Source organism: Micromesistius poutassou (genome assembly GCF_964030765.1).
Source record: "Micromesistius poutassou genome assembly, chromosome: 5".
Taxonomy (NCBI): domain Eukaryota; kingdom Metazoa; phylum Chordata; class Actinopteri; order Gadiformes; family Gadidae; genus Micromesistius; species Micromesistius poutassou.
This window is the reverse complement of record NC_140275.1, coordinates 7,908,657-7,936,252: the sequence shown is the minus strand read 5'-3', so window position 1 is coordinate 7,936,252 and position 27,596 is coordinate 7,908,657. Positions and strand designations below refer to the sequence as shown.

The following is a 27,596-nucleotide window of genomic DNA, read 5'->3' as shown; positions in this document are numbered from 1 at the left end:
AGTTTAACAACAGAAAGCAGTAAAAGCTCCTCTGGTGTTGGTCTAGAGATCAGTCTTCTGTTTCCCTCTCTCCCCTTCCTCTTTAGCCAAACCAGCACCTCTCTCCACTTCGTACGAGCATGGACATCTGCGTCGGCCGGAGATATGCCACAATGTCCCTCATCAGAGAGAGAGAGTGGGATACAGAGTTAGAGAAGGAGAGAGAGAGAGAGAGAGGGAGCGAGTAAGAGAGAGAGAGAGAGAGTAAGAGGGAGAAAGAGTGGGAGAGTGAGAGGAGGAGCCTTATGTCCTTCATGGCAGCTGAGAGGGAAACAGTGGAAACTCCTTCTAAACCCAGATCAGCTCCGGATCAGCTCAGATCAGATCAGGAACCGATCCCAGACCGCCCGCTGAGAACCACGCCGCTCAACATCCAGAGAAAAGCATCTGAACCGCTTTAGGTGCACTGAGGCAGACTGACCACGCTTATCTTACGGCTAGTGGTGGTGTTGGTGGTACCGTGAGCCATTGGAGAGCAATGGCCCATCATATGAGACAGGCAGGGTTAGGGTGGGGCAGAGCGGACAAAAGGAGTCCATAGAAGGACCTGTTGATAGTAAGTCAGCTGCCACTACATTTTATGAGGCGAGATTAGATTTTTGGTAAAGACATCTTAATTAGCAATGAGGACATCATTGTTCTTCTTTCGCTTCATCTCCCGAAGGGTCTCTCTCCATGCCTCTTATCCTCGCTCTTTGTGTGTCTCTCTCTCTCTTGTCCTTATCTATTTGTGTTGTCTCGTATTTCTCTCCCTCACCTTTCTCTCTCTGTATACCTCTCCCTCAGAGCGCTTCCATACCAAGAGCGAACACCTTGACCAAAACCAGATCTTCAAGTTTCAAAAGTTTCACAACATGTTGTGAACACGAGATTTGAGAATGACAATGAACAGCAAAGTGACAGGAGCAGGTGACAAACCAAAGCAGGGCCCCGAGGCCAAATCGCTGGGATTTCAGATCCATCGATGTCAACGTTGGACCACGTTTGAGCCATTCAACTTTACTCTCCCCCTCTGTCTCTCTCTCTTCATCTAACTCTCTCCCGCCCTCTCTCTTTCTGTTTTTTAAAGAGACAGAGGCATCTGAGGACAGCAGGAGGGAGAAGAGAGCCCCCTTTATACTGTTCACACACACACACACACACACACACACACACACACACACACACACACACACACACACACACACACACACACACACACACACACACACACACACACACACACACACACACACACCTCTGTGATGGGCGAGCGGGCATTGACGTTGCGGGCCGCTGCTATCTCCTGGAGCTGGTTGACCAGCTCTGTGATGGACAGACGCTCCTCGGGGTTGACCTTGAGCATGGACCCTGGAACAGAGAGAACAGAGAGTGGATCTTCCCTCCAGGTCATGCTACACACCGTCTCTAGTTCAATGAAACGACCTGAAAAAGCTTTCCCCCCCCCTAATAAACAACAGTAAATGGCTGAGCAACATACAGACAGAACAAATGCAGTTGCTGGTTCTTGGGTAGTGGTGGAAGAATATTATAGGTTGTATCAGCATATTAAAGGTTGTATCAGCAATTCTAGGCCGAAACATATATGATCACATTCATCTGATCATTCCTCATAATCCGCTAGCTGTCCGCTAGTATTCCAACCAATCACCGACAAGGGGTGGGTGTTTTTACTGGATGCACGAAACACGGAAGGGAGGGGCGAGCTGGCTCTGTTTGTTTGGGATCTCGCTTCAAATACCAACAGAAGTGACGTCACCCACCATCGCTGATACAACCTTTAATCAAACTACCGTGAAGGTTGGAATGTCTCAGTTGAATTGGCGGAATAGTGTGAGGTAATATAATCATCATGTCAGACGGACATAATTTGACATTACCTACAACTCCCAATGTATGCTATGGAAGTCATTTTGCCAACCATTTGGTCGTATTTCATTTACCCTGCTGGCCCTCATTAGGAGCTCAGTGGGACAAACTACAGGGCAGAGAGAGAGAGAGAGAGAGAGAGAGAGAGAGAGAGAGAGAGAGAGAGAGAGAGAGAGAGAGAGAGAGAGAGAGAGAGAGAGAGAGAGAGAGAGAGAGAGAGAGAGAGAGAGAGAGAGAGAGAGAGAGAGAGAGACTACGTACGGATGAGCTCGTGGTAGACGGTGTATTTGAGGTCGTTCTGAGGAATGGCATATTTGCCGTTGACGATCTGCAGCTTGGCCCCCTCCTCGAAGGGGTGCTGCTTGAAGCAGAGCAGGTAGAGGATGCAGCCAAGGGCCTGCAGAGATAGGAGCAGAGGGGTTGGTACTGACCCTACAGATGGAGAGGAGTACCAGTGGGTTTAAAACCCACCCACCACAGACGGAGACGGCGACATATCATTAAAAGCAAAGAACACTCTACTTAAAGCGGGACCGTCATGCTTGGCTATTTTCAAATTCAAGAGAATACTGCGTCATAAGATTGTGTCGGGAATCTATCACAGTCTGCAACATCAGAAAATCGGAAACCGATTTGGACCATTAAGTTGTCTAGGATTGTGTTGGAGTCAGAGAAATTACATAGGCTTAGCTTCAAGTATTTTCATATGGGCCTGGTACTTGTCAAGGAACACTTATTAAATAATCAGTTATTTCTAATAATCAGTTTGAGGCCTCAATGAACAAGAAATTAGTAACATTCTATTTCTCTGTCTCTTGATTATGCTCCACCATCCTGCTCTCACTCTATAGCAGCATGATGCACGTAATGGTGTTGATGCTACATTCTGTTGGTGGTCCATAGCAGGAACTCCCAAAATACTCATGTACTTTGGACAGGGCCTCCATTGGAAACATTTTCACAGACGTTTACCCTACTTTATTATTTGTTTTGTATTTTTTTAGGTAATTTTTGAGTCTGTTTGCGTGGCCTGGAGGACCCAGGCTCCCAGCCCGGTAGCGGTCTGAGGGGCCTGGGAGACACTGGTCAATAGAGAGGGGAGTGAGGCCGTTCTGACCCAGATGTCCTGTTTGTCATTGATGGGGAAGTTGGAGTACAGATCAATCATCTCTGGTGTCCTGTAGGCTGGAGTGGTGTTCCTTGTGATCTACACACACACACACAGTGAAAGAAAAGATATTCAACAATAATTACTTAGTACAGGGTTAGTACTGGACATCTAATAGTGTTGCCATGGACACAGACGGTAACCATGGATAATTGACGGCACTGTGTGCGTCTCTGTGTGTGTCTCTGTGTGCGTCTGTTTGTGTGTCTTTGTGTGAAAATAATTGGCATTATGAAGAAGTACAGTTTCCGGAGGCTGGTTGCTGTTAATTCAATCAGCCTCCTCTGGTTTGTGTCTTCATGGAGATGTCGGGGAGGCAGCACCTTAATGACAATAACAAGACAGAAAGGCTAGACCCCAAGACTACCGCACGACGCTAAGTGGATGTGTCACACTCGGCGGCGTGCTGATGACATTTCAAGCGGAGCTAGACGGGGCCCTGGGATTTATATCGTAACATATTATAATAGAGACATTCAATACATTAAAAGGGGTGACATCATGCCACCAGGTGAGTGTGATAAGCCATAACAAGCCATTTGGAAATCTACCTTTCCCTGTGCTTTAGTGACGCCACAAGCGGGCGTGACCACCTAGATGAGTGCTGGATAGCTCAGTCTACCAGCCTACGCAGTGGACTGTAGCAAATGTTGCTTATCTATCCGTCATACATCTAGGTAGACACTCACTAAAACACAGGAACGATTTTCAAACGGCTTGTAATGGCTAATCACCCGCACACCTGGTGGCATAATATCACCCCTTTAATATTAAATCTTCCAACCTGCTGATTACCGTGGTGAGAGCCAAAATAATTTAGGAATAGGTGAGGTTCAGCCAATAGGCTTATGTCTATAACTATAATTGACATTCTTCAGTGTTATTTTGCAAACAGATCTTCACAACAAAATGAAATGTGGAAGTTTGATTCTTTGATATGTGTCTTTGATTTCAATATTTATGTGAATTAAGTCACAGTGAGGTCACTATAGCATGATTGTTGTGAGGATATAGAGTTAAATGTACTCTTCAATGTTATATTAAATTTAAGTCTATTTGGTATACTCTCTGCAGATACAGGAGAAACGTGAAGGTAAACATAAAGTATAGCAGCAGCAGAGGCGTAGCCACGGGTGGGCCTGGACTGGCCTAGGCCCGCCTAATTGTCAGTCTAGCCCATCCAATCAGAGGGCTTTCGTTTACGTTCACCATCTAAAAAAGGCGCGCAAGTCAGCACTCGGCTGAGAGCTCAAGAATCAGTAAAATCACGGCAGCTCCTCCCCCCTTCCCTCCTGAACGTTTCTGTGAGAGCCCTCCCACTATACAAATATAAGAAATATAGCCATTATACATTAGGCCTGTCTGTCGGTCGAGGAGGTCTCTCCCTCTCCCTCTCTCTCATAAGTTTTCATCTTTGCAGTAGGCTTGTCTTATATGGCCAATCTGTTTCAATTTGATGTGATGCACACCAAAGCTACATTCAAGTAGTTTTGTGCAGGTTTAAAATGTTTAGCCTAACGACAAATTGTCAGCTGTGACCGAATGCGTTGAAGCGTTCAATAAATGTGACGCGCCGATGCATGGGTTCATGCAGTTTTGCGCGCGTGTGCGTGTGTGTGTGTACGTGCGCGTACCTCGTCCTCCACCATGGACCTCTTCTGTGCTGACCAGCTGTAGTCGGGGTAATGTGCCAGGGTGGTTGCGCTGCCAAAGTCACACAGCTTGACGGTGCCCTGGTTACTAATCAACAAGTTCTCGATCTGTGAACAACACACACACACGACAGCACCCCCCCAGTCAATGCAAGAACAACAAACGCCCCTCTTCAATTTGTTGGCCAAACAATTTGTTGACAAAAAGATCCTGGCTGCTTAAAAAAGGATAGCGCTTTGTTGTCATGGCAACACCTCCCAACCAATCACATCACTGCCTTTACACCCATACATGCAAGGCCCAAACATTGGCATCCATTAGTTAGCCACACTTCTCATCTGTTACATTCACAGCTTTCACAGCAATAGCAATGGTGAGTGTAATGGATATGAACGCATGCCACCGCTATTACATCCCAGGCCATTCTCAGGACGCCAGCCTCTCTCACGGAGCCCTTCTTAAGATTGTATTATTTTCCTTTGGCGAGTTTTCTCCTGCTTCTTCGAGGGCATAAGGGTCGGAGTGCAGTCAACACTGATACGAGTGTGCTCCCGAGGGCCCCTGTGGAAACGCAGTGCTGTAGAATCAAACGCGGACACCGCCGATGAAGCTGTGGATGTTTACAAACCCCCCCCCTTTGGCTTGGATTAAAGGCCTCCGTTGCCATGTCAACCCCTGCCCCAAACAATGCATGATCAGCTTCAAAACACAGGAAGAGCTCTCTCTCACTGCCGTCTCCGATAGCAGAGGGGCAGGTTGAAACCGGGTCAGACCGGACCAGCGCGACGTGGCGCTTCCCAACTCTAGAAACCAATCAGCCCCTTCATGTCAGCATTGTGGGAACCGTACACATCCCATTTCATCCCATAAATGATATCAGACGACGCATTGTGATCGAATGGTCGACCCACAAACCATCCAGATATAAGGTTACAATCCGCAATGACTATCCGTCTGGTCTTAGCCGAGCAGCGATTGATTTCCACAGATGCATGCTGCCTCACATTGTTCCAAAGCCCCCAGCGAATCCTATTAAATACCTAAGTGATGCTCCTCTGTCTCGCCGAATCCGGTCGGAAGTAAAGCACTAACGTATCGTCCTCTGAGAATAGCCTTCCGCGCAAATATCGGTCCATCTTTAAACATTGTTACTTAGTCTATTTCGTGGGAGGCTTTTAACGGGGCTGGAGCTCGGAGAGAAACAGAAGGCGAGAGCATGAAGGTGACCCGGACAGACCAGGGCGCCGGCCACACCAGGCCTGCCCCCCGTGCTGCGGTAGGCCTCCGCCGGGGGTGCCACCCACCTTGAGGTCCCTGTGTATGATGGTGGGCTTCTGTTTGTGCATGTGCTGCACGCCGCGGCAGGTCTGGTAGAAGATCTTCAGCACCGTGTCACAGGACATGGTCGCCCGCTGCTCCACTCGCTTCACAAAGTCCACCAGCTGACCTGAAGGAGCAAGCAGAAAATAAACCACTGATCCATGATTGATGGACAGGCAGACAGGCCGATCGATAGAGCCATCCTTCTACCTTTGCTACTTTATTTATAGTATACATCGGTCAATACTCTTTGAACATTTATGCGCTGGTTCTAGTGAGAGGAAGTCTTTTTTTGTTATGGACCAGTCGGGTGTCCTTCAACAGGAAGTGGGACAGGAAGTCTACGTTGCACAGGGAGGAAGCTGACAGGACAACTCATGGCAAACCGCTGTGATTTGGCTGACGGGGGCTGCTGACGGCAATACTGGAACGGTGTGGTTGAACTAATTAGCAAGTTTAGTCAAATTTTGGGTTTGGTCCCAAAACTTTTTGAACATTTCTAGAAAGCTCCCAAGTGTATTAGCTGGACGGAGGTTCTAGAGGCATACCTTTACAGAGCTCAGTGAGAATGAGGAACTCTGCCTGGCCCGTGTCAGACTCCTCTTTGCTGATGGAGGCTGCTGAGCAGAACTGGACCACGTTGGGGTGACCCGACAGCTTTTTCTACACAACCACACGTCAAGGAACACACAAGACAAGGATACTGCAATAATACTAATGGACACTACTGCATTAACTGCTGATGATAAGAACAACAGCAACCTTTTCTGTGTGGGACCTTTTTGCCCCTTTTCCACCGACCGTACCAGCTCAACTCGCCTCAACTCGCCTATTTTTGCGTTTCGATCGCCAAAATGTGGTACCTGGCACCTGGCACTTTTTTAGTCTCCCCTCCGTCGAGGTTCCAAGAGCGCTGATCTGATACTTTTGTGTGACGTCAACAGGCTGCTGGCCACTGATTGGCCAGAGTGACACCACTGGACGAATAATGATGAGCGCAACGTCCGAGCCCGACACCCGACTTCTTTAAATACTAGCATCAGCATTCAGTCAACGATAGTGATTGATTATTGAACATGGCAGGATCAGCATGCAAGAACACGCCGTGGACCGTGACAGAGGTGGAGACGCTCCTGTGCGTAGCCCTGTCTGTTTATGTGTCGCGTATGTGTTGCAGTTTCGTGCATGCGTGCTATGACGACCTGCCCACGCTGAAGAGGTACTTTCTAGATGGAAACACGACGTGCCTGGAACCAAACCAATTCGTGCCACGCTAAGTAGTGGCGAGTTGAGCTGGTACTGTCTGTGGAAAACACCGTTTACAAAGTGCTTGGTCTGGATCTAAGGAAGCAACACAGAAAGACAGTAAAGGATACCATGAAGCACACTTCCTGGATGATGTCCTTGTTCTTCTCTTCCTCATTGGACAACAGCCTCTGTTGTCATACGAGAAAAAGTAACACACACGATCATTTGTATTATGTATATAAACATTAATCAGACTATAAACAAACATTCACAAGCGAACAGAACCAATTCTGCTGAAAGAGAATAACAGTTTACAGTTGGACTGGAAGCTTATACTAATGATAAGGTCAGTGAGGGAATACACTAGCCATCAACATTATACACTTGGGAAGTTAGTAAAAATATATTAAAACAGCTAATTTGGTATGGTTAATGCATGCTAGGAAACGTGGAGTGGCAACTCACCTTGAGGGCGTAGTCTTTCCCATTGCTGATGTCCTGGGCTTCATAAACGAAGGCGAATCCGCCTGGGGTCAAACAGGAGGGAGAGGAAGAGCGATGAACACTCACATAACACAGGTTAGCCCACATGTCTCAGGGTCCGGCCCCACACTCAAAGCCTGGCCTCTAGCAGGGCCCTCGCCGCCGAATCACTTTGTATTGGACACACGCGTGGGGGCAAGGGATTGTGGGTAGGCTCACGTGGGGTGGGGGCCGCGACGCGTTGAAAGGGGAGGGACGAAAGTGAAACTGCAGATAATGTTATGCTAATGAGTGCTTCTTGAAGCGGACGTTGGGCCATGCCATTGGACACACGAAGTTCAGGGGGTACTGGCGGATCGTATGGACTCGTCGTGGTGTGATTTCATGGCCTGGTTTTAAGCACTTCCATTGACAGAGTGGTCAACTCCCACAAGCAGCCCCTAGAGAGGGCGGGCGGTGCCAGGCGTTGTCAAAGAGGAGACCACGCTTTTGGTGTGGCCAAGCCACTAGGACAAGGCCCTAGAGAAGAGTGATACAGTGAAGTAGTATGTTGGACAGCTACATTTCCCCCACAAGACGCAACAGACAAAATCCATAATTTTCCATTTAAAAAGGTGCTGTGAGTAAGACTTCAGACTTGAAAAGGGATAAGGAGCTAAGAGTAGCAGTATTTTGAAAATAAACAACTCTCTCTGCTCCCTTCCTCTCACGGTTCTTCGCCAAAGAGAAGTGCTGCATACACACACCTGTGATTGACAGTCAATATGGATTCTCCAAAACAATACAGGAAGGGATGCCCTGATCACATACAGATCATACCTCTTAGATCATACCAACAGCACCTTTAATGCTCACAAACAAGCCCTCCTATAGGTCCTTGACATTTAAAGATAGCCTTGATCAACAGCTACATGTCACACAGCCTCACAATGAACACCTCTCTTTATTACGAGCAAATGTGTTCATCAGCAAAGACGTTTATCAACAAATTAATCAGTTAGACCATAGCTTTCTGTAACTGTTATGTAACTGTGTATTCAAATGTATTCAATATTGAACTGCACTAAAACATCCACCCTCCAACATCCAGAGTGAGTGGGCGTGTTGATGACGCTTTGGTCTGTATTTGCATGTCATGGCATGTCAGTGGCACCCAAAATGATAATCAGCCTGTTGCCTTTTGTTCGCTGAATAATAAAAACATATTTATATCACTGCTACACGCGTATATAGAAAATGCTTTTATTATTATTATTATTTACAGTTAGCTGAACATTATTGGGTCCCGGTCTTCCCAGATCTTTCCCTGCTGTCGATGCAGGTTCAACAGCAAAAACACTCTTCCTCCAGTAACGTAGTCGTTCGCGACGCCTTTCTTCTTCGTCGTTTCTTCGATTTGTCTCTAACTCATGCTCCAATCTTTAATCGATGCTGGAGATGTTGTGGATGCAACGGAATATATGATGCATCGTATATTCCTCGTAAATAGCAGCAACATTTAAGATTTCAAGAGTTCTGCCTGTTCTGCCTCCATGCTGTCTGTGGTCAAACCAAAACAAACTAGAATGCCAGCGGCTGCACTTATCCCGCCTCTTGCGAACTTAGATCCTACGTCCCGCCCCTTGCAAGCTCACCCCCCAAACCACCCAGAGATTCAACTGATGTCTGATATCCGCATATAAAGCATCAAGTCTGAATCACCCTCAGGGTCGAAATTCCTGATGTAAAAATGTTGAAAAAATGAGGACATGTTTGAAAACGGCTTATGAGACAGTCCAGGCTCCCACACAAATTTGTTCACACTTGCCTTAAGTAGAGAATACTTTTAAACAGCACATACACAAGCTGACACAGCTCCAAACAGTAGAGCAGTACAAACTAAGGTATACATTTTTTTGCAATAATAGATTTGTTTGAATTTTCGCTGTTGCCACCAAATAAAAATGTTAATGAAAACAGGGAGGATGGAGACACAGCAACAGACAACTCCAAGAACTTTCAACCCTTGACCTTGCCATTAAAAAATTACTTTTGCTCTGCAACAGTTAGAGGAAGGGCATTCTGTCGCCATACCAGAGAATCAGAGATCATGCTGCTTACCAAGCATCTGAGGATGTCTAAATGCAAGTTTGTGGTTTGAGCGGCCCTCCCATTAGACAGGAAATGACGCCTTACCGGAAATGATGCTCTGCCCCATTCTCCCCCGGGGGTGAAACAAACTGGAGATAGCAGAATCACTTTGTAACACGGAGAGATTTGAAACATGAACATCCTCCTGTGTGGCATTAGTTGGTTCTTTGTTTAGATGCTCAGCCTACGAGATCTGTGAAATTAAGTATTTCCAGGGACTTGCTAAAAAAAACATTGTACACAGGACAGTAAAGTCAGACACTCCGGCCAGACAGTGTTAACAAGCACACACACGACTTCTGCATGTCACCACCCCAACATTAAGGACTGCCTAAAGTTTTTTTATTTTTTGCAAAAACATCTACTTGGTTAATTATTGGCCTAAAAGTTGGTAACGTTAATATAATAATTCTTCTTTCATGAATTAAGTTTAATACATCTTAATTGAATCAAAAAAAGGATATATAATGCAACTTAATTTAATATGAACTATAGAATATCCTGAACCTAATCCTCTCTTATTTCAAGTATTCTTGCCAATACCGCATCAGAATAATTGCCACAATGCATGGACTGATCTAACATCAGATGTTATTGTACGATGAGTACTAAACACTGCCCTAAGATCCCACCCAGTAAAGCTCCGTAGAGGGGGGCCGACTCCATGGCTACACAAGTGTGTTCTGTGAGCGGCCCAGCACGTCAACAAAGAGAGAACCTGTTTGTCTGGACAAAGAAGAGGCAGCAGGGTAGAGCAGAACATCTCAGATGACAGGAGTCGTTAAATTTGGGGTACCAGCCAGGAGAGAGACACGGAGTAGAGACACCGGCAGTGTGTGACAATGGGCTACATTAGTTCAAAGAATCAAAGCGCTTCGATAACAACCCATTCATAAGACTATTCCACAGTCGTGGTGGGGTGTCAACACTACTCTATAGCCCTGTCCCAATTCTCCCCCTTCCCTTAGATTTGAGCCCTAACCCTAGATTTTGCGCGTTCCTGTGAAGGGGTAGGGTGTCCCAATACAGCACTTTGGGCTGCCCTACTCGCCCAGGGACCAAAGAGACCAAAGATCAGACCATCAAACAGAATGCTACATAGTTTTAAAAAAGTATAACAAAATTACCGTGTGTCAAAAGCATGGGGATAGCACATCCCCCTCCTTCCTAGAACTCTCAGCGCAAAACACTTTTTTTCTCTTCATCTCATAGTGAACCCCCTGCTGAAACAGGTGGTTCACTTCAGCAGTTAGTCATGCGGTGCTGCATAGACCTAGATTCATGTGAATAGAAATATTTATGGTCAACCATGTACTAAGTACATGGTTGACCATAAATATTTCTATTCACAAGGCAGGAGCAGTACTGGATGTGGATCGTTCAGTGTCCAATGATGTACGTCAGCACCACTGAGGGACAAAGAGCGTTAACTGGCTTTTTACTGTAGTAAGTCTGTGGAAAAGACTGCTGAGGGTCACGTTGTGCCGAGGCTTGGGTGCCTCCAAGACACTCAGTAAATCAATGACCTGTGTAGGCATAGTTCCTTGAATACTCCGCTCTGTTACCCTTCAAAGCACAAATTCAAAGCACACTCTACAGGGAATCTACAGACAAACAACGTTAAGTTTTTTTTTTACCTAGTAGTGTCACTTTGTTGTGTAGGTTACAAAGATAATCTGTTGTTGTTGTTGTTGTTGTTGTTGTTATTGATGATGAATTGCAATAGTTATAAGTGCTTTTACAGATCCACTTGTTATAGCCCCTAAACATGTCTAGTGGGCCTTAAGTCTCGAAAAGATGTACATCCAATGTTGATGTTTTCCTCTCAGTTTCCCACCACAGGGACAGACCAAATGGGGGCCAGCAGCACAGCTCCATTGAATAGTTCAGCCTCACATAACGATGCAGCTGGTGCAGTGGTTTGCTTTTAGCAAAAGGAGAAGACTTAAATGAAGACCGACTTATAGCTTTATGTGAATAAAATAATCAATACCGCATACGTCGATCTCAACAGCATGACAGATTAGTTCTGGCCAACTTAATTAGGTATAATGTCAGTTATATGCGAATAACCCTCATATCGCTGAGACTCAAAAGCCTTATTAAGTTTGCCCATAGTAAGCATATTTTGGGGTGCAGCCACGACACACCCATCACATCGATCCATAAAACGTATCATCTTTTTCACATCACTTTGTTAAGCCAACAAAAACGAGACGTACGTGAGGAAAAGAGGATAAGAGAAAACCATGAAGCCGGCGAGCCGTCCTGTATAACAGTCATGACACGTCTTTCAAACAGTGAAACTAATCGGCTCCTATTCTTACAAATACTTCGTAAACACAGCACACTATTGTATCACAAAACAGTACATTTCTTAATCGGAGAGATGGGAAAACGATAGGCCACATCTTGTTTATCTGGAGACTCTCTGGGCTAACGTAGCTAGGTCGGCTAGCCAGCGGTTGGTCAGTGATTGCTATCATAATTCAATTCAATTTTATTTGTATAGCCCTTATTCACCAGTACAGTCTCAAAATGTTTAACAGGCCAAATATTTATGACACCCCTCTGACCCTAGCCCCCAAGAGGGCAAGAAAAAAGCTCCCTTATCAAGGGTTCGTGAGCTAGCCGTGAGGGCTAGCTGAGAGGGGCTAGCTCTGTGGACCCTCCACCTCCAGGTCAGCTTCCAGCTCACCTTCTGCGATCACCCTCTTAATCCTCAGTTTCATGTCGCCAAGCTCCACGACTTGTCCCACGAAGTCATTCTGGTCCCGACCGGCCCCTCCGGACGAACCGGGCCCGGCTAGGAAATCAAGTGCGGACTGGAAGAGGGACATTTTGTCCTGCTGCCCTCCCGCCAGTCTCACCCACAAGCTCGGTTCAGGTGGCGGACGATAGAGGTCTTAGTCCCCCGGGGAATACTCCAAAGAACACCGACGGGTTTATCGGATTGAATAGTTAAAACGGATAGCCAGGCGTTTTGACTCGGGGTACAAACATGATCCTCTACCTAGCGGTGTGAACAGGCCGACGCACCATCGCTACTTCCGCGACAGGTGCTGACGTCATCACGGGGTTGTCAGTCAGGAGGTCAGCCGCTGATAACGTGGTGGTCCTCCTGTCCAGATCGTTCTCTGATCATACATCATACATCGATCCTACACTTAACTGTTATTTAATGTGTGAAGTGACAACCGATTGAAACGTAAAATACACTGGTACTGATACAATTTCCTTTTTTTTTTTCCTTTCAATAAAAAAAAGTAAGTTTTGCTGCGTCTTTTTATTTATTTATTGTCCGGTTTGGTCGTTCGACTTGTTGGGTACCCTGGAATGTCTAGATGCGGGTCTGGATTTCCAGGCTACTTGAATCCACCTTGAATTGTTGGATTGAAAATGCCTGTTTTGGGCTAATCAAGCTGGTCATCTGTTCTGTACTACCTTCACTGACCCATAGATGGACATCTACGTACAGGTGTGGCATGGGTTTCAACATTATATTCACTCTGGTCCTGTGGAGGTTCAACCAAAATGTTTTGATGAATCGAAGAATGAAAGAATATAACCACGTGAAATAACTAGGCTCCTCATTTTGTCTTTTAAGAAATGGACAATACAACCACACATCTATGTTGTGGTTGTTGCAGAAGTTGGGGAATTGTAAACCTGTCACATACAGATAAAGCTTCTATACTCAATGTTCCATACAACATTCCTCTTTGGTAAAAGTACTTGATAATATAACATAATGATAACTTGATTGTGATGATATACACACATACACATAAAAAATGTATTGAGCAACCAATCATGATTTCTGTGTAGCATTTTGGTTTTAAAGAATGCTGATAATCCAGTCTAGTTTTTCTTTGAGCTAATCATTAGGCTGTTGTATGTCTGGTTTAACATGAAGACAGTCGCAGTCATCATGTTCCAGAACTGAAATATTAAATACTCTATTCTCATTGACAGATCCATCTGGGAAAAAAACGTTTTTCCAATATACAATACTGTGTATGCTAGATTGTGTAACCCCCCACTTGTGTAACACTCACACTTCTAGAGCCGATCACAAACCTTTCAAGTGACCTCTACACTGAAGCTGTCTCAAGTGTTCACAGGCAACCTTAACACCTCGCTGGTTGAATGCACCTGCCATCTACAATCATCCCGTCCTCAAAAAAGCAGAGGACCAGAGGCCTTAATGACTACAGACCAGTCACCCGGACCTCTGTGGTTAGGGAGACCTTTGAGCGCCTTGTGCTGCCTCACCCACCACAACGCCCACCCCCCCTCCTCGACCCGCTGCAGCTCCCCTAAGGATCCAAAAGGGCTGTAGACGGTGCAGTCAACACGGGACTCCGCCTCATCCTCCAGCGCCTAGACCCCCCTGGCCCCTACGCCAGGAACGCATTCTTTTCTGTTTTGGGACCACAGTGGTGGAATGAGCTCCCTGCCAATGTCAGGATCACAGAGTCGCTCACCAGCTTCCCCAAAAGAAGACTCAAAACCCACCTGTTCACCTAGATCACCTAGACTCTGCATAGCCAAATGTCCCTCGGCCCGCCCACTATTGTCTGTTGTACATCCTGGCACTTAATGTATGCACTTAATGAACGCACTTAATGTACGTTGTATTTATTCATAGTACTTTTTTGTAGATTTTTAGTACTTGCACTTGGTTCTATGAACATCTTTACTGTACCAACGGCGATATATTGTTTCACTTCTTATGACAAATGTACTTATTGTAAGTTGCTTTGGATAAAAGCGTCTGCTAATTGCCCTAAATGTAAATGTAACTGTAACCCCATCACTCCAGCTCAGCTCCAGTACAAGCTGTCCCAGTCTGCCCGTGTTAAGCTGCAGGCTGGAGCACTGAGTTCCTGACCCACAGGAAGTAACATGTGCGGCCGGGTAAGCTTGTCTCTGAGCCTTGGACGGTCAACACTGGAGTGCCCCCCAGGTCGTGTTCTCTCTCTTCTCCCTGTACACCAACAGCTGCTCCTCTAGCCACCCTTCTGTCAGTCCTCAAGTTTGCGGACGACAGAGACCTCATTGGATTCATCTCCAATTGGAAGGAGTCCGCCCATAGGCGTCGGTTTCGCTGGGGACGCTGGGGACGAGTACCTACCAGTTTTCGTCACAATTCATTTTGTACCCACCACTTTAAAAAAAGAAAAGAAAAAAAAACTTGAGTTGAATTCAGAACAGCCATGATGTGATATAGCGTTCAGCTGTGCAACAAATATTTTTAGCTTTTTCAATCTTGACGACATTTGTAGTGCTGTGTGTAGCCACACGTTTGCCCCTTCTGAACTTAAACACTTGGTTAATTTCCTTTCCTAGCTCCTCTTTGTTTATGTTGGTAGCTTAGTCATGGCATGTCACGTTGTCAACATTGGGTACATGGAGCAGAACATAGTGGGTCATATGTCCAATGCTTTTTGGAAACGCTTTCTTCATAAAACGTGTCAGACATCAGTTTTTTGTATACATTTTATTCATTAGTAAGCTACATGGGTATGCCATCTTTCAGAACCTTTCATTACCTGCAGTGAAGAGAAAAAAAGAGTGCATCGTTATTGTACCCAGCACTTCTGAAAATGCACTTCCGAAAGCGTCTCTGACCCCAGCACATTTCAAACCAAACTGATGCCCCTGAGTCCGCCTACAGAAAGGAAGTGGACCACCTGGCCGCCTTGAACCACCTGGAGCTGAACACTCTGAAAACAAAAGAGTGCCCCCTATCAGGTGGGACTCTCCAGTGAGCACCGTAGAGTCATTCAGATCCCTGGGCCCAGTTGTTCAAAGCAACATTGGATTGGATCACCTTCATCCAGATACAAACATCCAGGATTACCAAATCTGGATTACAAGTGCTCTGAGTAGGACTAGCTTATGTATAACAATGTATACTGGCTATGTAAAGAAGAGCAGGTAGAACTAGAAAATGTGGTGAGTGCTGTAGTGCAAATTGATGACGAACATATGTTTTAGTAAAGCCACGTAAATTGAGTAAACAATGAGTAAACAATGTAAATATGCACACCATTTAAAAAATGTTAAATGTTTGCTTCTACCGGGAGTACTGTAAACCAGAGAATGTCTAATAAGAAGACGGGCGTAGACGCCATAGACGGGCTCTGTGTAAACCGAGTATTTAGCAAGCAGCTAGCCTCTGGCCATATAAATGGGGGTCCCCACAGACAAGTCGATTAATCTCTTTAGTGCCAGTGTAACAATAAATAACATGAATAAATAATAAATAACGGAAACAGAAAACAGAAATTCTGTTTCACATAATTTCAGATACTGAAATTGTGTTGATTTGTTAAATGTTTGAACAAAGGTTAACGGTTAAAAATGGAACAAGTTACGAAGTCTGAAGTAGTTGAAGTGTCAGAAAATGGGTTCGCCATTCTCCCATTCAATTGTAAAAAATATTTTAAAAGTAGTATACCTTTAGTATTCAAGTTCAATCTATTTAGAAAAAAATGATAGAATTGCGCGATTCCAAGCAAATCTGAACATTTTAAAATTGGAATGGAGTCAAAATTGTTGAAGGAGTAGGGTCCCAAAGTTTGTAGAGAATAATAAAGAAAAAATAAACTTGAGAAGAACAATAGTTGTAAACTACTTTTGACTGATTCATCTCATATATTTACTATACATTAATAACAAATTATTTGATTAAAACACCTTTTCTTTGATATTGACAGCTATTTGACGGATCAAGTCTTTACTGTATTGAAAGGCTTAATGGGCAGCCTAATGTATACTGTTTATAAAGTGTAAAATATAAAAAAATTTATGTACTTATCCAATATCCGATCAGATTACTTTTGACCAACTGGGCCAATCAATCCTACAGGACCTCATCCATCACCTCCACCATCAAGAATGCCCAGGTTAGGATGGTGTTCCTGCTGTAGGTGCCACAGGAAACCATAGTCCATCCTCAGCTCATTTACCAACTTCTGCGATGGATTGACTGCGATGGATTGAGACAGGGCAGCCTGGGGCGGAGCACTGGAGTGGAGCACTTGGTCAGCAGGGCTGGGTATCGGCTGCCACCTGCCGTCCCTCCCTGGACCAGGAGGAGCAGGAAACATCTTTGCTGATCCTACCCATCCCAGTCACCACCTCTTCCATCCAGGAAAAAAGTTAGTCATACCAAAATATTGCTCCACCTGAACGGTTTCCTCCCCTTGGCAGTGGGGCTCGAAAACAAAACCTTTCCCTAGGACTACTTTCCCCCACCTCAGCCTGTCACACAATGCATTGATGTCGCTGCACCAACAGCACTTGCATAGGATTTCAAATCACCATCTGCAATATGAATATATACACATGTAAACCTACATTATTCTAATTGCAAATGCCTCATACCCACTAGCTCTTATTGCCTTGCACAGCCTACATATTTTATTATTAACCTGAACCTTTTTATATGGTTTCAAGGCTCATTGAGCATTATATTATGCTCAAGTCAAAATGTACCAATCTCACCAAAACACTTTCCTTGCAGGTGCGAAGTGTTTATACCTGGGTAGTCCACCGATTGCAAATGGAAGATTCTGATGTACACTGGTGACCAATTGCCGACCAGATTATGTAGGCAATTAGGGCAGCGTTACACAATTCTGTCCTAATGTTGGCTCTTCCATTATCACACACCGAACGGTGTCTATGTTGATCAGCATATAGCAAGAGGCCACGCAGTGTGTTTGCACGTAGGAGGTCTTGTGTCAGTTGGACACCTCAACATTTTAGATCCCCAGCTTGCCTACTCTACCTTCTCTCTCATTGAGTCCATATCATGGTACCAACAAAACCAAACAGATCACATTATCAATATCACATTTGTAATCTTTATTCAGTTGAGTTACAGCTTCATTTATTTCATAATAGAAGAAAGTTCTTCTGTTCACAACCAACAAAATCCCATCCATTTTTCTGGGCTTGGCTGAAGCTGGAGCACATTGTATGGACTATATAAAACACAGTATAGAAAAGGTGAAAGAAAAAAAACAACGGGGAATAAAAACAAGGAAAAAATGGACTTGATTGAAGCGCCTTGCTGGTATAGCATCTTCAACAGTTAACACGTGTCTCCGTGGCAACGAGCCGCGGGTGTGACAATGTATCGGACCTCCTATGTGTTCTACCCCACATGTACCCTAACAAAGCCATATGTACCTTAATCAACCCCCGCAACCCCTGTGCATCCTTTAAAGATACCCGTTGGTCCAGATTATACCCGATAGGCCCGAAGACGAGTCGATTCCGTGGAGAACGTCATGTTACTTAATAAGAAGGCACTTTAGTGTGATTATTGTTTGAAAGTTCTGTGTTAAAATCCTTTGATAAATGGATAGACTAGAGTGTGACTGCTCAGCCCCTGGATAGAGTCTCCCGTCCATTCAATGGAATCTGTAGGAGAGGGGGGAAGAACAGAAGGGAAATAAACACTTTAGGTGAACTGAATATGTAAGCAAATTCAATGTAAACATGCAAGTTGGTTCAGTGGTTATGGCCGTGTTTGGACTAATGTTCAAACCTGCATTGCGTTGCATGCAGATCTCAGCATGGACCGAGTTCTCAATGTAAATCCACCGGAGTCTCAGCAGAAACCAGGCCTTCCAGAGGGGAAATCTCCTGCAGAGTCGCAACAGGAGGAGAATAAACATAGCACATGACATTAGCATACAAAATAACTTGAAATTTGATTAGTGAGCATGTTTTTCCAGTGTGAACTATATAGAAAGGCCTGGGTAGAATGTTTGTTGTATGTTATTTGAACATATGAGAAGAATAGAACATATGGATCAGATGAATCGATGCAAGGTTTTATGCTTTTCTTCACAGTTTGAAAACAAAATGTGTACACTGGTTGAGGGTGGACTTGCCATTGTCATGGTCTTTGTTGGGAGCTCTGTCAGACAAGGCTCTTCGATGAATGCCGTCTGCTTGAGGGGACAGAGGTCTTCTGCCATTACCTCCTGTGTGCTCTGCGTTCCAGAGGGATCACAGACAGAAAGAGTTAACACTAATAACTAAGTATCCTGTACAAATCAAAACCAAGTCCTAAAATAATGTGTGCTACATAGTGCTGGTCCTACTTAAAATGCTTTAAGTTTATAAAAACATAGCAAATATTGGCCAGAATTGCCCTCTATATGTTAAACCCCCACCAACACAAACATGCACGTACCTCTGTGTCTTCAGCTATTGTGACAACTTCTTCAGTCAACACCTCCACCTCCTCCTCCACGCTCTTCTCTTCAACCTGCACTTCAGCAACCACGGATGGCTCACTTTCGCACACTACAGCCACCGCTTCTTCCAAAGAAGCCTCAACTCCCGACTCTGCTTCCACTGTGGGTTCCACTACGACTTCGGTTTCTGTTACCACGGCTAAGACTGTTTCGCTAACATCCTCTACGGCTGCTGGTTCTGGTGTGACTTCGGTTTCAGTAACCGCTGCGATCACGGCATCGATAACCGCCTCCTCCACTGCTTCTGCTGCTGCTGCTGGTTCGGGTAGGACTTCGGTTTCGGTAACTGCCTCCTCTACTGCTGCTGGCAGGACTTCGGTTTCGGTAACAGCAGCACACACGGCATCGACAACTTCCTCCTCCACTGCTTCTGCTGCTACTGGCTCAGGCAGGATTTCGGTTTCGGTAACTGCGGCACACACGGCATCGATAACCGCCTCCTCCACTGCTTCTGCTGGTTCGGGTAGGACTTCGGTTTCGGTAACTGCGGCACACACTTGTTCGCCACCATCGACTTCTGCTGCAGTTTCAGTAACCAAACTTAATACTTGTTCACAAACTGCCACCTCTGCTTCGGTTTCAGTGACCACGGCCAACACCGGTTCTTCAACAGCCTCCACCACTGCTGGATCTGCTGCTGCTATGGGTTCTGGTGTGGCTTCGGTTTCAGAGGGCAACACTGGTACAGCCTCCTCTGCTGCTACCACAACAATCTCCTCTGCCGTTACTTCAGCTGCTACAACAGCCTCCTCTGCTACCACTGGTGCGGCCTCCTCTGCTACCACTGGTGCGGCAACAGCCATCTCTGCCGTTACTTCAGCTGCTACAGCCGGTACGTCAACTGCCTCCTCTGTTACAACTGGAACGGCCTCTTCTGCTACCACTGGTGCGGCCTCCTCTGCTACCACTGGAACGGCCTCCTCTGCTACCACTGGAGCGGCCTCCTCTGCTACCATTGGAACGGCCTCCTCTGCTACCACTGGAACGGCCTCCTCTGCTACCACTGGAATGGCAACCACCTCTGCCGTTACTTCAGCTGCTACCTCCGGTACTTCAGCCGCTACCACTGGGACAGCAATCGCCTCCTCTGCTGGTACTTCAGCTGCTACTTTGGTTTCAGGGACTGGTGCCTGCACAGGTTTGCCAACTGCCTTCTCTGCTGCGACTATCGTTTCGGCCACAACGACCGCCACAGGTGCCACCACAGCTGCTGCAGGTTTGACCTTGGGTACCTTTGCGCAGATCCCATCGATAACATCTGCCTGCACTGGCTTTCGGGGTTTGGCAACCTTGGCAACCTTGGGAACATTGACAACAGGTTCTTTCACCAAGACCACAGGTTTCACTTCTCTCACTGGCGTGATCAGAGAAGCTGGAAATACAATCTTCTGCCCCGGCAGAATCAAAGCAGACTCCTGCAGTTTCTGCACAAACACAGAGACAGACATATGTTTAGCACACCACCCATTGGTACTGTAGAGGCAAAATGCATAGCATAGACCACACAATTGACAAGTATTATGAGCCAGTTAGCATCGTCCAATTTTGGTTTACCTTGATTTCTGCAGCTTCTGTTTGGCCGGCGAGGAACTGGGAAGGGGGGCAAAAGAGAGAAAGCAATTCAGTATTTATGACAAGGGAAGACCCATACATCAAACACTGAAATCGAACAGATGCCTTTGAATACACATCACAAAACACCTTGGCACGCACTGTTAACCTTTCCCATGAGTGCAAACAACATTCTGTTCTAGGCAAGGTGTTGGGAGGGGCATGAGCCTGAAGAAAAATGTGCTTGCAGCTAAATTAAAGTCAGTGAACAGGTTTTTGTAAGCACTGCAAGTAGATGCATACATACATTATGCAAATACAACTAGTCGTAACAAAGGCGTTCATGTTTTAATGAAGGTTGCTTGTCGAGCAGTTGACGTGCATATGACAAAATAACTAGAAACTCCACCGCAACCGTTGGTATCGATATTGTCAGGATATTAAAATTGTGCTATTACTTTACCATCCCCTTAACTCAAGTTGTCAACAGTAAATTCACTGCTCGACATTATGACATTGCAGAGGTGAGAAAACCCTGCCATGCGGCGCCAGTCATTCTCGCTCATTACACACACTACTGGGCTGTGCTACTTTAGCCAATGCAGGAATTTGACAGAATACACTGGCAAGGACTTTCACTTGATGAATTTGGGAGTCCAGGCTCTGTCATTATTGGGACGATTATATAATGTTCATGTTGAGACAGCAAACATAACAACCTAAACCACCAGACATTTTCTCTCCCCTTTGCATGTGTGAGCCCGTGCGTGCGCACTTGGCTCGGCCAGCCGTGATCTGAGCCGTAACGACAAGTGGGGACTCAGGGAGGCGCAGTGCATGAATACTGCATGCTCCGTCCTCCATGTTGAGTCGCTAAATTCACTCCTGTACTACATCTTCCTCGCGACCAGAGTCCATCCCCGCAAAAGCAGAGGGGGGGGGGAGCCTGCTGGAGACCAGCTGTCGGGGCCGGGCCCGTCCCGGGACGTGGTGACACCCTAATGACGACCCCCAACGCTAAGATGAAGACCGAGAGGCCCGTCTGTCTGCAGGCGAGACGCTAGGGATACAGCAGCCCCCCCCCCCCCGCCCACACCTCTGAGTGGTACGGATACTGGGGCCAGAAGGAGGAGCAGTGTAATACGCAACAATGAGCTCCATGCAGAGGAAACGTATAGCTATTCCTCCAAGCGTGCAGCAGTAAAGTGGTTACAGGGGGTGGGTGGTGCTGCTAACTGGGGAGGGAGGGAGAGACAGAGGGGTGTGAGGGCGTTTGAGAGAGGGCGTGAAATGGACACATACGCACACTACAGCAGGACATTGTGTACCGAACAGGCCCTACAGAGCAGCGGTCCACTGCTAGTGCCCATGGTGGGGTCGCACTGATCCAGGCGCAGCCAGCCTATCAACACTGTCTACACAGGCTACGCTAAAGATTGTAGAAAACAAAAACACTTTGTGGCAAAGTGCATTGACACAAGACCCACAGGAGGCAGTGCGGATGCATTTTAAAAATATATATATACTATACTATTTCAAACAAGTTGTTTGAAATAGTACAGAGTGTTCAAACTGCAAACTAGTTCCAAAGAAACCGCACTGCATACTGGAACTGTAAAGACTTCAGCAAAAGGATTGTGTGATGCCACAGAATTTGATAAGATTAATAAATATCACATGCTAGAAATTAAATGCTGAGTTAGGGTTAATTAAAAAAACGAATTAAGGCCAACAGACAATAAATGGTTAAAAGGAGTGAATCAAACAAATAACGCATTGGGTTCAACTGTCTAAAAGCAGGCATCATACAGTACATGCTTGACTGGCTGTCCTGTTTTGACAGCCGTATAGCTTATATATAGATTCCATAGGACTCTATACAGTCCTTGCTCACAGCGACAGCGGAGAAAAAAAAAAATGTAGGAAGGAAAGAAAGAATGTGAGAGCGAGAGACAGGGAGGGAGAGAGAGACTGGCTCTACAAACAAAGAACAAAACGTGTCCGGTGGAAAACAACTCTGTAAAAACTGGTGAAGTCACCCACACCTCCCTCCAGCCAAACCCGCACCCCAAATCACCCTTTGGGACTGGTTTTGGTGGAGGTTTAGGTGAAGCAGAATGCCTGTTATGAAGGGGGCAGGGGGATAACCCCCAGGGGACAAGTCTTTAAAGGTTGGCTCACTGGCTCCTGAATGTCCTGTCGTATTCCCAAAGAATTCCCAACAAACTGCCGTGAACATGTACAGAACTTAATTTGTGGGTAGAACCTGAGACATTTAAACCAACTCCTGCAGCGTCACGGGTGTACATTACCACACTCTTACTTTACATATAGCAAAAGGACCATACCAAATACTCCCCCACAATAAATCACTTGGTCCTAACATGTCAACAGAGCAACCTACGCCCAACCCCATAAAAGAGAGATAACATTGGAGCCCCTTCTCCTGGTTCTACCCCACCCACTGGCCTTACATACATTCCAATAAGCCGAGGAGGAGAAGAGACCCCCCCACACTCACTGTTCTGCCCTGGGCCTTGCATTAGACCCCCCCTAATCACCCCCATCATCTCCGGGGGGACAGATGAAAGCACTGATTAGATGGCAAAGAAAGTGATAGAAGTTATATATATATATAAGAAGTGAGAGTGAGACGAGAACCAGATTGGGAACATTAGCACTGCTGCATTTTTAAGAGCGGTGATATAAAAAAAGTGTAAAAGTTAGCAAGGGGAAGAGTGGGGTTAGAGGATGAGGGAGAAGTGGTGGAAGAAAAAGTTTTAAAAGGATTTGGAAGACTGGGAAAGATAGACCCCCCGAATGCAGAGTGGTACAAAATGTTCAGTTTTAGCACGAGACACACCCATCTACTAGCCTAACCACACCCCCTATATGGTATGGGCAGGGGGGGGTTGGGGGAGGGGCTCACCTGGGTCTCGGCGGTAGTGCTGGTGTTCGGAGGCGGGGGGGTCGGAACCCGGAGCCTGCTCAATATCTGCCCCATTTAGAAAGCCTCTGTTGAGATAGCGGCGGAGAGGCGACTGACCCAAACCACTGGCTGCGCCGCGCTAAGTTAACTGCAAGCAACAGTGGGCCCCGCCCACTTCCACTCACTGAATATGTAACTACTCCCGAGTGTACGAGGGAGCAAAGTAAGTGAGTGCGTCTGGGTGTGTTCGTCAAAGAAATGTGCCACGTTCAGAACCAGCTCCAAAACTCCAAAGATCCCCTACCTCGACCGTCTAGTGTCTCACGGCAGCTGTGCGAAATTCATGCAAAGGCTTTTGACGACTTGGCATGCGAGCGCTATATAGTGTCTTGGAAATGATATGCGAGGGAGTGGGGGGGGGGGGGGGGGGGGGGGCGTTCCTGGTACTTATGGAGGCAGAACAGTAAGGCATATACACAGCAGCAGGACGGGCAGAGGGGGAGGGGTGCTGTGATTGAGAGGAGGAAGTGAAGAGGAGGAGGAAGAGAGGAATTTCTGACTGGCAATAAAAATATGAGCTCCTCAACAACATCCACTTCAAGGTTAGGGGGTGCAGAGGTTTGGGGATCTATTCCCTGCTTGACACACTAGATCATGCAGCGTGCAAGCGTTCATATCACATGCTAGCGTGGGGGTGTATGTGCGGAGGGCGGTCTGGTCTGTGGAGCTCACAAAGCTAATAGGACATTATGTTCCCATCGCAGAGTGCATAGGAGCTGCGTGCCGTTTGCCTTCACATTGATGACCTTTCACTCTGCTGAGATGGTTCCACACATTTATCCTTTGCAGAAACAAGCCATGTTTGGAGAGGGCATATAGAACAGCTGGTGGGCTTATTCAGAACACTCCAATCATTCATTAAAATAGCAGGTAATTTGAAATTACACAAACCAGTCTTCCAATTTCATCCACTTGCACACATCCAAAAAAAAACAATGAAAAAAAATACTTCTATCAAAGAGACAATTCACTAGCCAACACTTAACAAATAACCTCTGGCTACAAGCACAATTAAAATGCATCATATACAGCAATACAACCCAATACAAAGTGTGCACTGTTCGGGGCAGACGACTCTCATGACAAGTAATAATGGGACCAAGCCAAGGTTTTATGAAAGAGTTTTATCCCGGGGCATAGTAGCAAACACACCAAAGTATGCAAACAGCCTTCAGAAGGAAAACAGACACGAAATAGCCACATGTAGATACACGCATGCATTTAGTAATGCACAGTAGCAGTGCAAAATAGGGTATTTTATTTTTTTATGCATGGCTTTTACCCACTCTCCCCCGTTGGCTAAATGGAACATGTTGTCCCTTCTGAACTGCCCCCCCCCCCCCCCATCCTTCAACTCCCCCACTACCCTCCAATAGGAACATAGCTTCAGCCTAACAACTTACACATTTGGACTAACCCACTGGAAAGGAACTCAACACTGCTTGTATGCATTACAATGGCGGAAGAAAACAAAACAAACAAAAAAAACACTTCTGTAATCATTACAATGAACACCACAACAACACTGCTTGCATACATTCCAAACAAAGACCTTCTGATACCATCAACCTTGATGCCATGATATGCAAATACAAAACCATGCATGGGTCTGTCGAAACGCCAACCACAACACGCCGACCACGAGGGGATCTGGGCGTTAAAGGTTATCTGGACACCATGTACTACGGGCCTTCTCCCACACACACACACTCCCTCTTAACACTCCTCTGCCGTTTCCCCAGGTCAAAGAGCAGGCGCTGGCATTTTCCCCTAGCAATAGCATTTTGCTGTCCATCCCAGCCCCTATGGAGGGTTTGCACCCGGCTTAATGCTGGCAAGGCCTTTCTGGGTTGTTTACAGGTCGGGCCACAGGCCGGGCCAGACATGCCACCGTAGATAATGGAAGCCACTCGGTGGAATGGGAGTGATTCTGACAGGTGTGGTGAAGCGGAGAAGAGAAATCGCACGAGTCAGCAGAGCCGGGGGCCTCCGGCCAGGGGGCCCATACAGGCCGTCCTAATCACATCATAATCAGCCCTTAATCACATTACAATCACAGGCTGAGCGGAGCTTTGTCGACCCGCAGCCGCAGAGCGCTATAGAGCAGGCGTCTACTGTACACCACCAATCCCTGTAATCCCACCGGGTCCGTCTGTGCGGGTCTGGGTGCGCACATGTATGTGTGTGTGTGCGTGAAGGCACTAAGTGCATGCGTGCATTGTATGTTGGTCCGTATCCGGCTCTCTGGTCAAAACAACCCCCCCACCCAGCCCCAGGCCACGGTGACGACTCTTGAGTCTGACCCGTCGTCTTAAAGGGAAGATAATGCGGAGCCATGGCGGCGGGCCTGGGGGTTAGGCGTCGTCGCCCTGGCTGGAGAGCTTGAGCAGACGGCTGCTGCCTGGCGATGCTCCCCTGTGGGACATTCCTCTGAGATACGACCAAATACAGCCAAACCAGAGCACCAGATACAGGCCCGAGACAAAACAAGCTAGGCCATGTCGTCAGCAGAGCAAGCAGTGTAGCCTTTATGCTAGGTGAAAGGACTGCTGCACAATAATGAAGCTGGGGAAAAATGTGTCGAGCTATACATTTTTTCAAGGTACGCTTATACAAAAAGGGGGGCGTGGCTTAAAATAAAACTAGGGTGAAATAGAAAAGCAGAGCATGCGTGAGGCCAGACCAGTGCAGAGGTGGGGGTGGTCAAACACGTGCCAGCGTTGGAAGTGCGAGATTCTATACATGCCGTCTCACGCGCTTCCCGCGGCCCAACCCAGCCTCGCCTGCAGAGCATCGAGTAATACCATCCCGCTATTAAAGGGTCAATAACTTGTCTCTTTATTACTGTAACAATTAGGGAATTAGTCAATTGAAGTGACTTAAGTCACTTTTAATTAAATCACAGTCAGGAAAAACGGCCCCAAGCATATGCGGGATATACGGCAATAGGCCTACTTTGAATCTTTAGAAAGTTGAAGTTGAAGTCGAAATTAATTACGAAAAAGGTTTTGTATTCTAAAACCACCATAAGGAGGAAATTACTGCGAGATTTCTGCGATCACGCAACTCTCACAACAACGTGCGCGCGCGCGCAGGATATGATGGAATCAGGCCACATTGGCTTGGGGACGAGTTATACTCCCACTTTTTTCCAAACCATTTGACTCCCGTACAAATATCCGGTAGCCGTAAAAGTGATTTAAATAACCATGACAAACTGATACAAAGAAAAATAGATAACAAAACACAGACTTGGCTTAATGGCGCGCCTCAATGTGAGCGAGCTTTTACGCACAGTCTTGATCAACGTGTGCGCGCCGGAGCCTGCTGGCGCTCGCTCACTAAACAAATTGTTCTTGGCTGAGGAATACCCCCCACATGTGCGTTGATGAACGAACAAACTGTCTCCGTGATAACCGTTATGGAAAGTGTGTTGCGGTCATGCTTTCTTCACCGTCCTCTGCTTACCTTTTTCCTCATGCGACGCTTGTTCTTCTTATGGTTGCTGGGCATGGTGATAACGGAGGTACAAAAGATGGTTTTAAGACAGAAATGAGCGATGAAAGCAGCAGCAGGGCAACTAGTACCAACCTGGTCCTTTATAAAGCCCGAGCATCTCCTGTGCTGACCTATCGGAGGCACGCGATCTACGATTGTGGGCGTTCACGTAAGGTGGGCGTGTCCCTAAAAACCCAGCACACATACACACATCCAGTCACAAACTCGCGCATAGGTACACGATTTCCATGCTGGTTAGACTTTAGGAGGACGACATATAGTGGGGGTGGTTAACGTGTTACGTAATCGCTCCATCAAACTCATAGAGCTGTGCGTGAACGCGTGTGTGTGCACGCGTGTGTGG

At 46.4% G+C, this 27,596-nt stretch overlaps 2 protein-coding genes across 3 annotated transcripts in view; both read right to left on the bottom strand.

Moving 5' to 3' along the window:
• gak (cyclin G associated kinase) overlaps nucleotides 1-12,940 on the bottom strand; it is a 34,522-nt gene extending 21,582 nt beyond the window's left edge. For both annotated transcript variants that reach the window (XM_084467762.1, XM_084467763.1), the window contains exons 1-9: nucleotides 12,609-12,940; nucleotides 7,763-7,824; nucleotides 7,426-7,485; nucleotides 6,598-6,712; nucleotides 6,034-6,176; nucleotides 4,711-4,836; nucleotides 3,026-3,115; nucleotides 2,170-2,305; nucleotides 1,277-1,389 (exon numbers count right to left, since the gene is read on the bottom strand). In XM_084467762.1, the coding sequence (XP_084323888.1) occupies nucleotides 1,277-1,389; nucleotides 2,170-2,305; nucleotides 3,026-3,115; nucleotides 4,711-4,836; nucleotides 6,034-6,176; nucleotides 6,598-6,712; nucleotides 7,426-7,485; nucleotides 7,763-7,824; nucleotides 12,609-12,750 (987 nt within the window). In that variant the 5' untranslated portion in view covers nucleotides 12,751-12,940. The remainder of the gene's footprint in view (nucleotides 1-1,276; nucleotides 1,390-2,169; nucleotides 2,306-3,025; nucleotides 3,116-4,710; nucleotides 4,837-6,033; nucleotides 6,177-6,597; nucleotides 6,713-7,425; nucleotides 7,486-7,762; nucleotides 7,825-12,608) is intronic.
• A 4,953-nt stretch (nucleotides 12,941-17,893) lies between these two features.
• LOC311342764 (uncharacterized protein) lies at nucleotides 17,894-27,303 on the bottom strand. Its single transcript, XM_084467586.1, has 6 exons — nucleotides 27,203-27,303; nucleotides 20,749-20,784; nucleotides 19,131-20,618; nucleotides 18,826-18,927; nucleotides 18,477-18,574; nucleotides 17,894-18,349 (listed from the first exon to the last, which is right to left on the bottom strand). The coding sequence occupies exons 1-5, from the start codon at nucleotides 27,245-27,247 to the stop codon at nucleotides 18,518-18,520; spliced, it is 1,728 nt and encodes a 575-aa protein (XP_084323712.1). The 5' UTR covers nucleotides 27,248-27,303; the 3' UTR covers nucleotides 17,894-18,349; nucleotides 18,477-18,517.
• Between the last annotated feature and the right edge of the window lie 293 nt (nucleotides 27,304-27,596).

Excerpts from the sequence above, each read along its gene's own strand:
- LOC311342764 (XM_084467586.1), bottom strand. The coding sequence starts at position 27,247 with ATGCCCAGCAACCATAAGAAGAACAAGCGTCGCATGAGGAAAAAG. Across the intron at positions 20,619-20,748 it reads CAGAAGCTGCAGAAATCAAG|AAACTGCAGGAGTCTGCTTT; the intron begins GTAAACCAAAAT and ends GTGTTTGTGCAG. Across the intron at positions 18,575-18,825 it reads CAACAAAGACCATGACAATG|GAGATTTCCCCTCTGGAAGG; the intron begins GCAAGTCCACCC and ends GCGACTCTGCAG.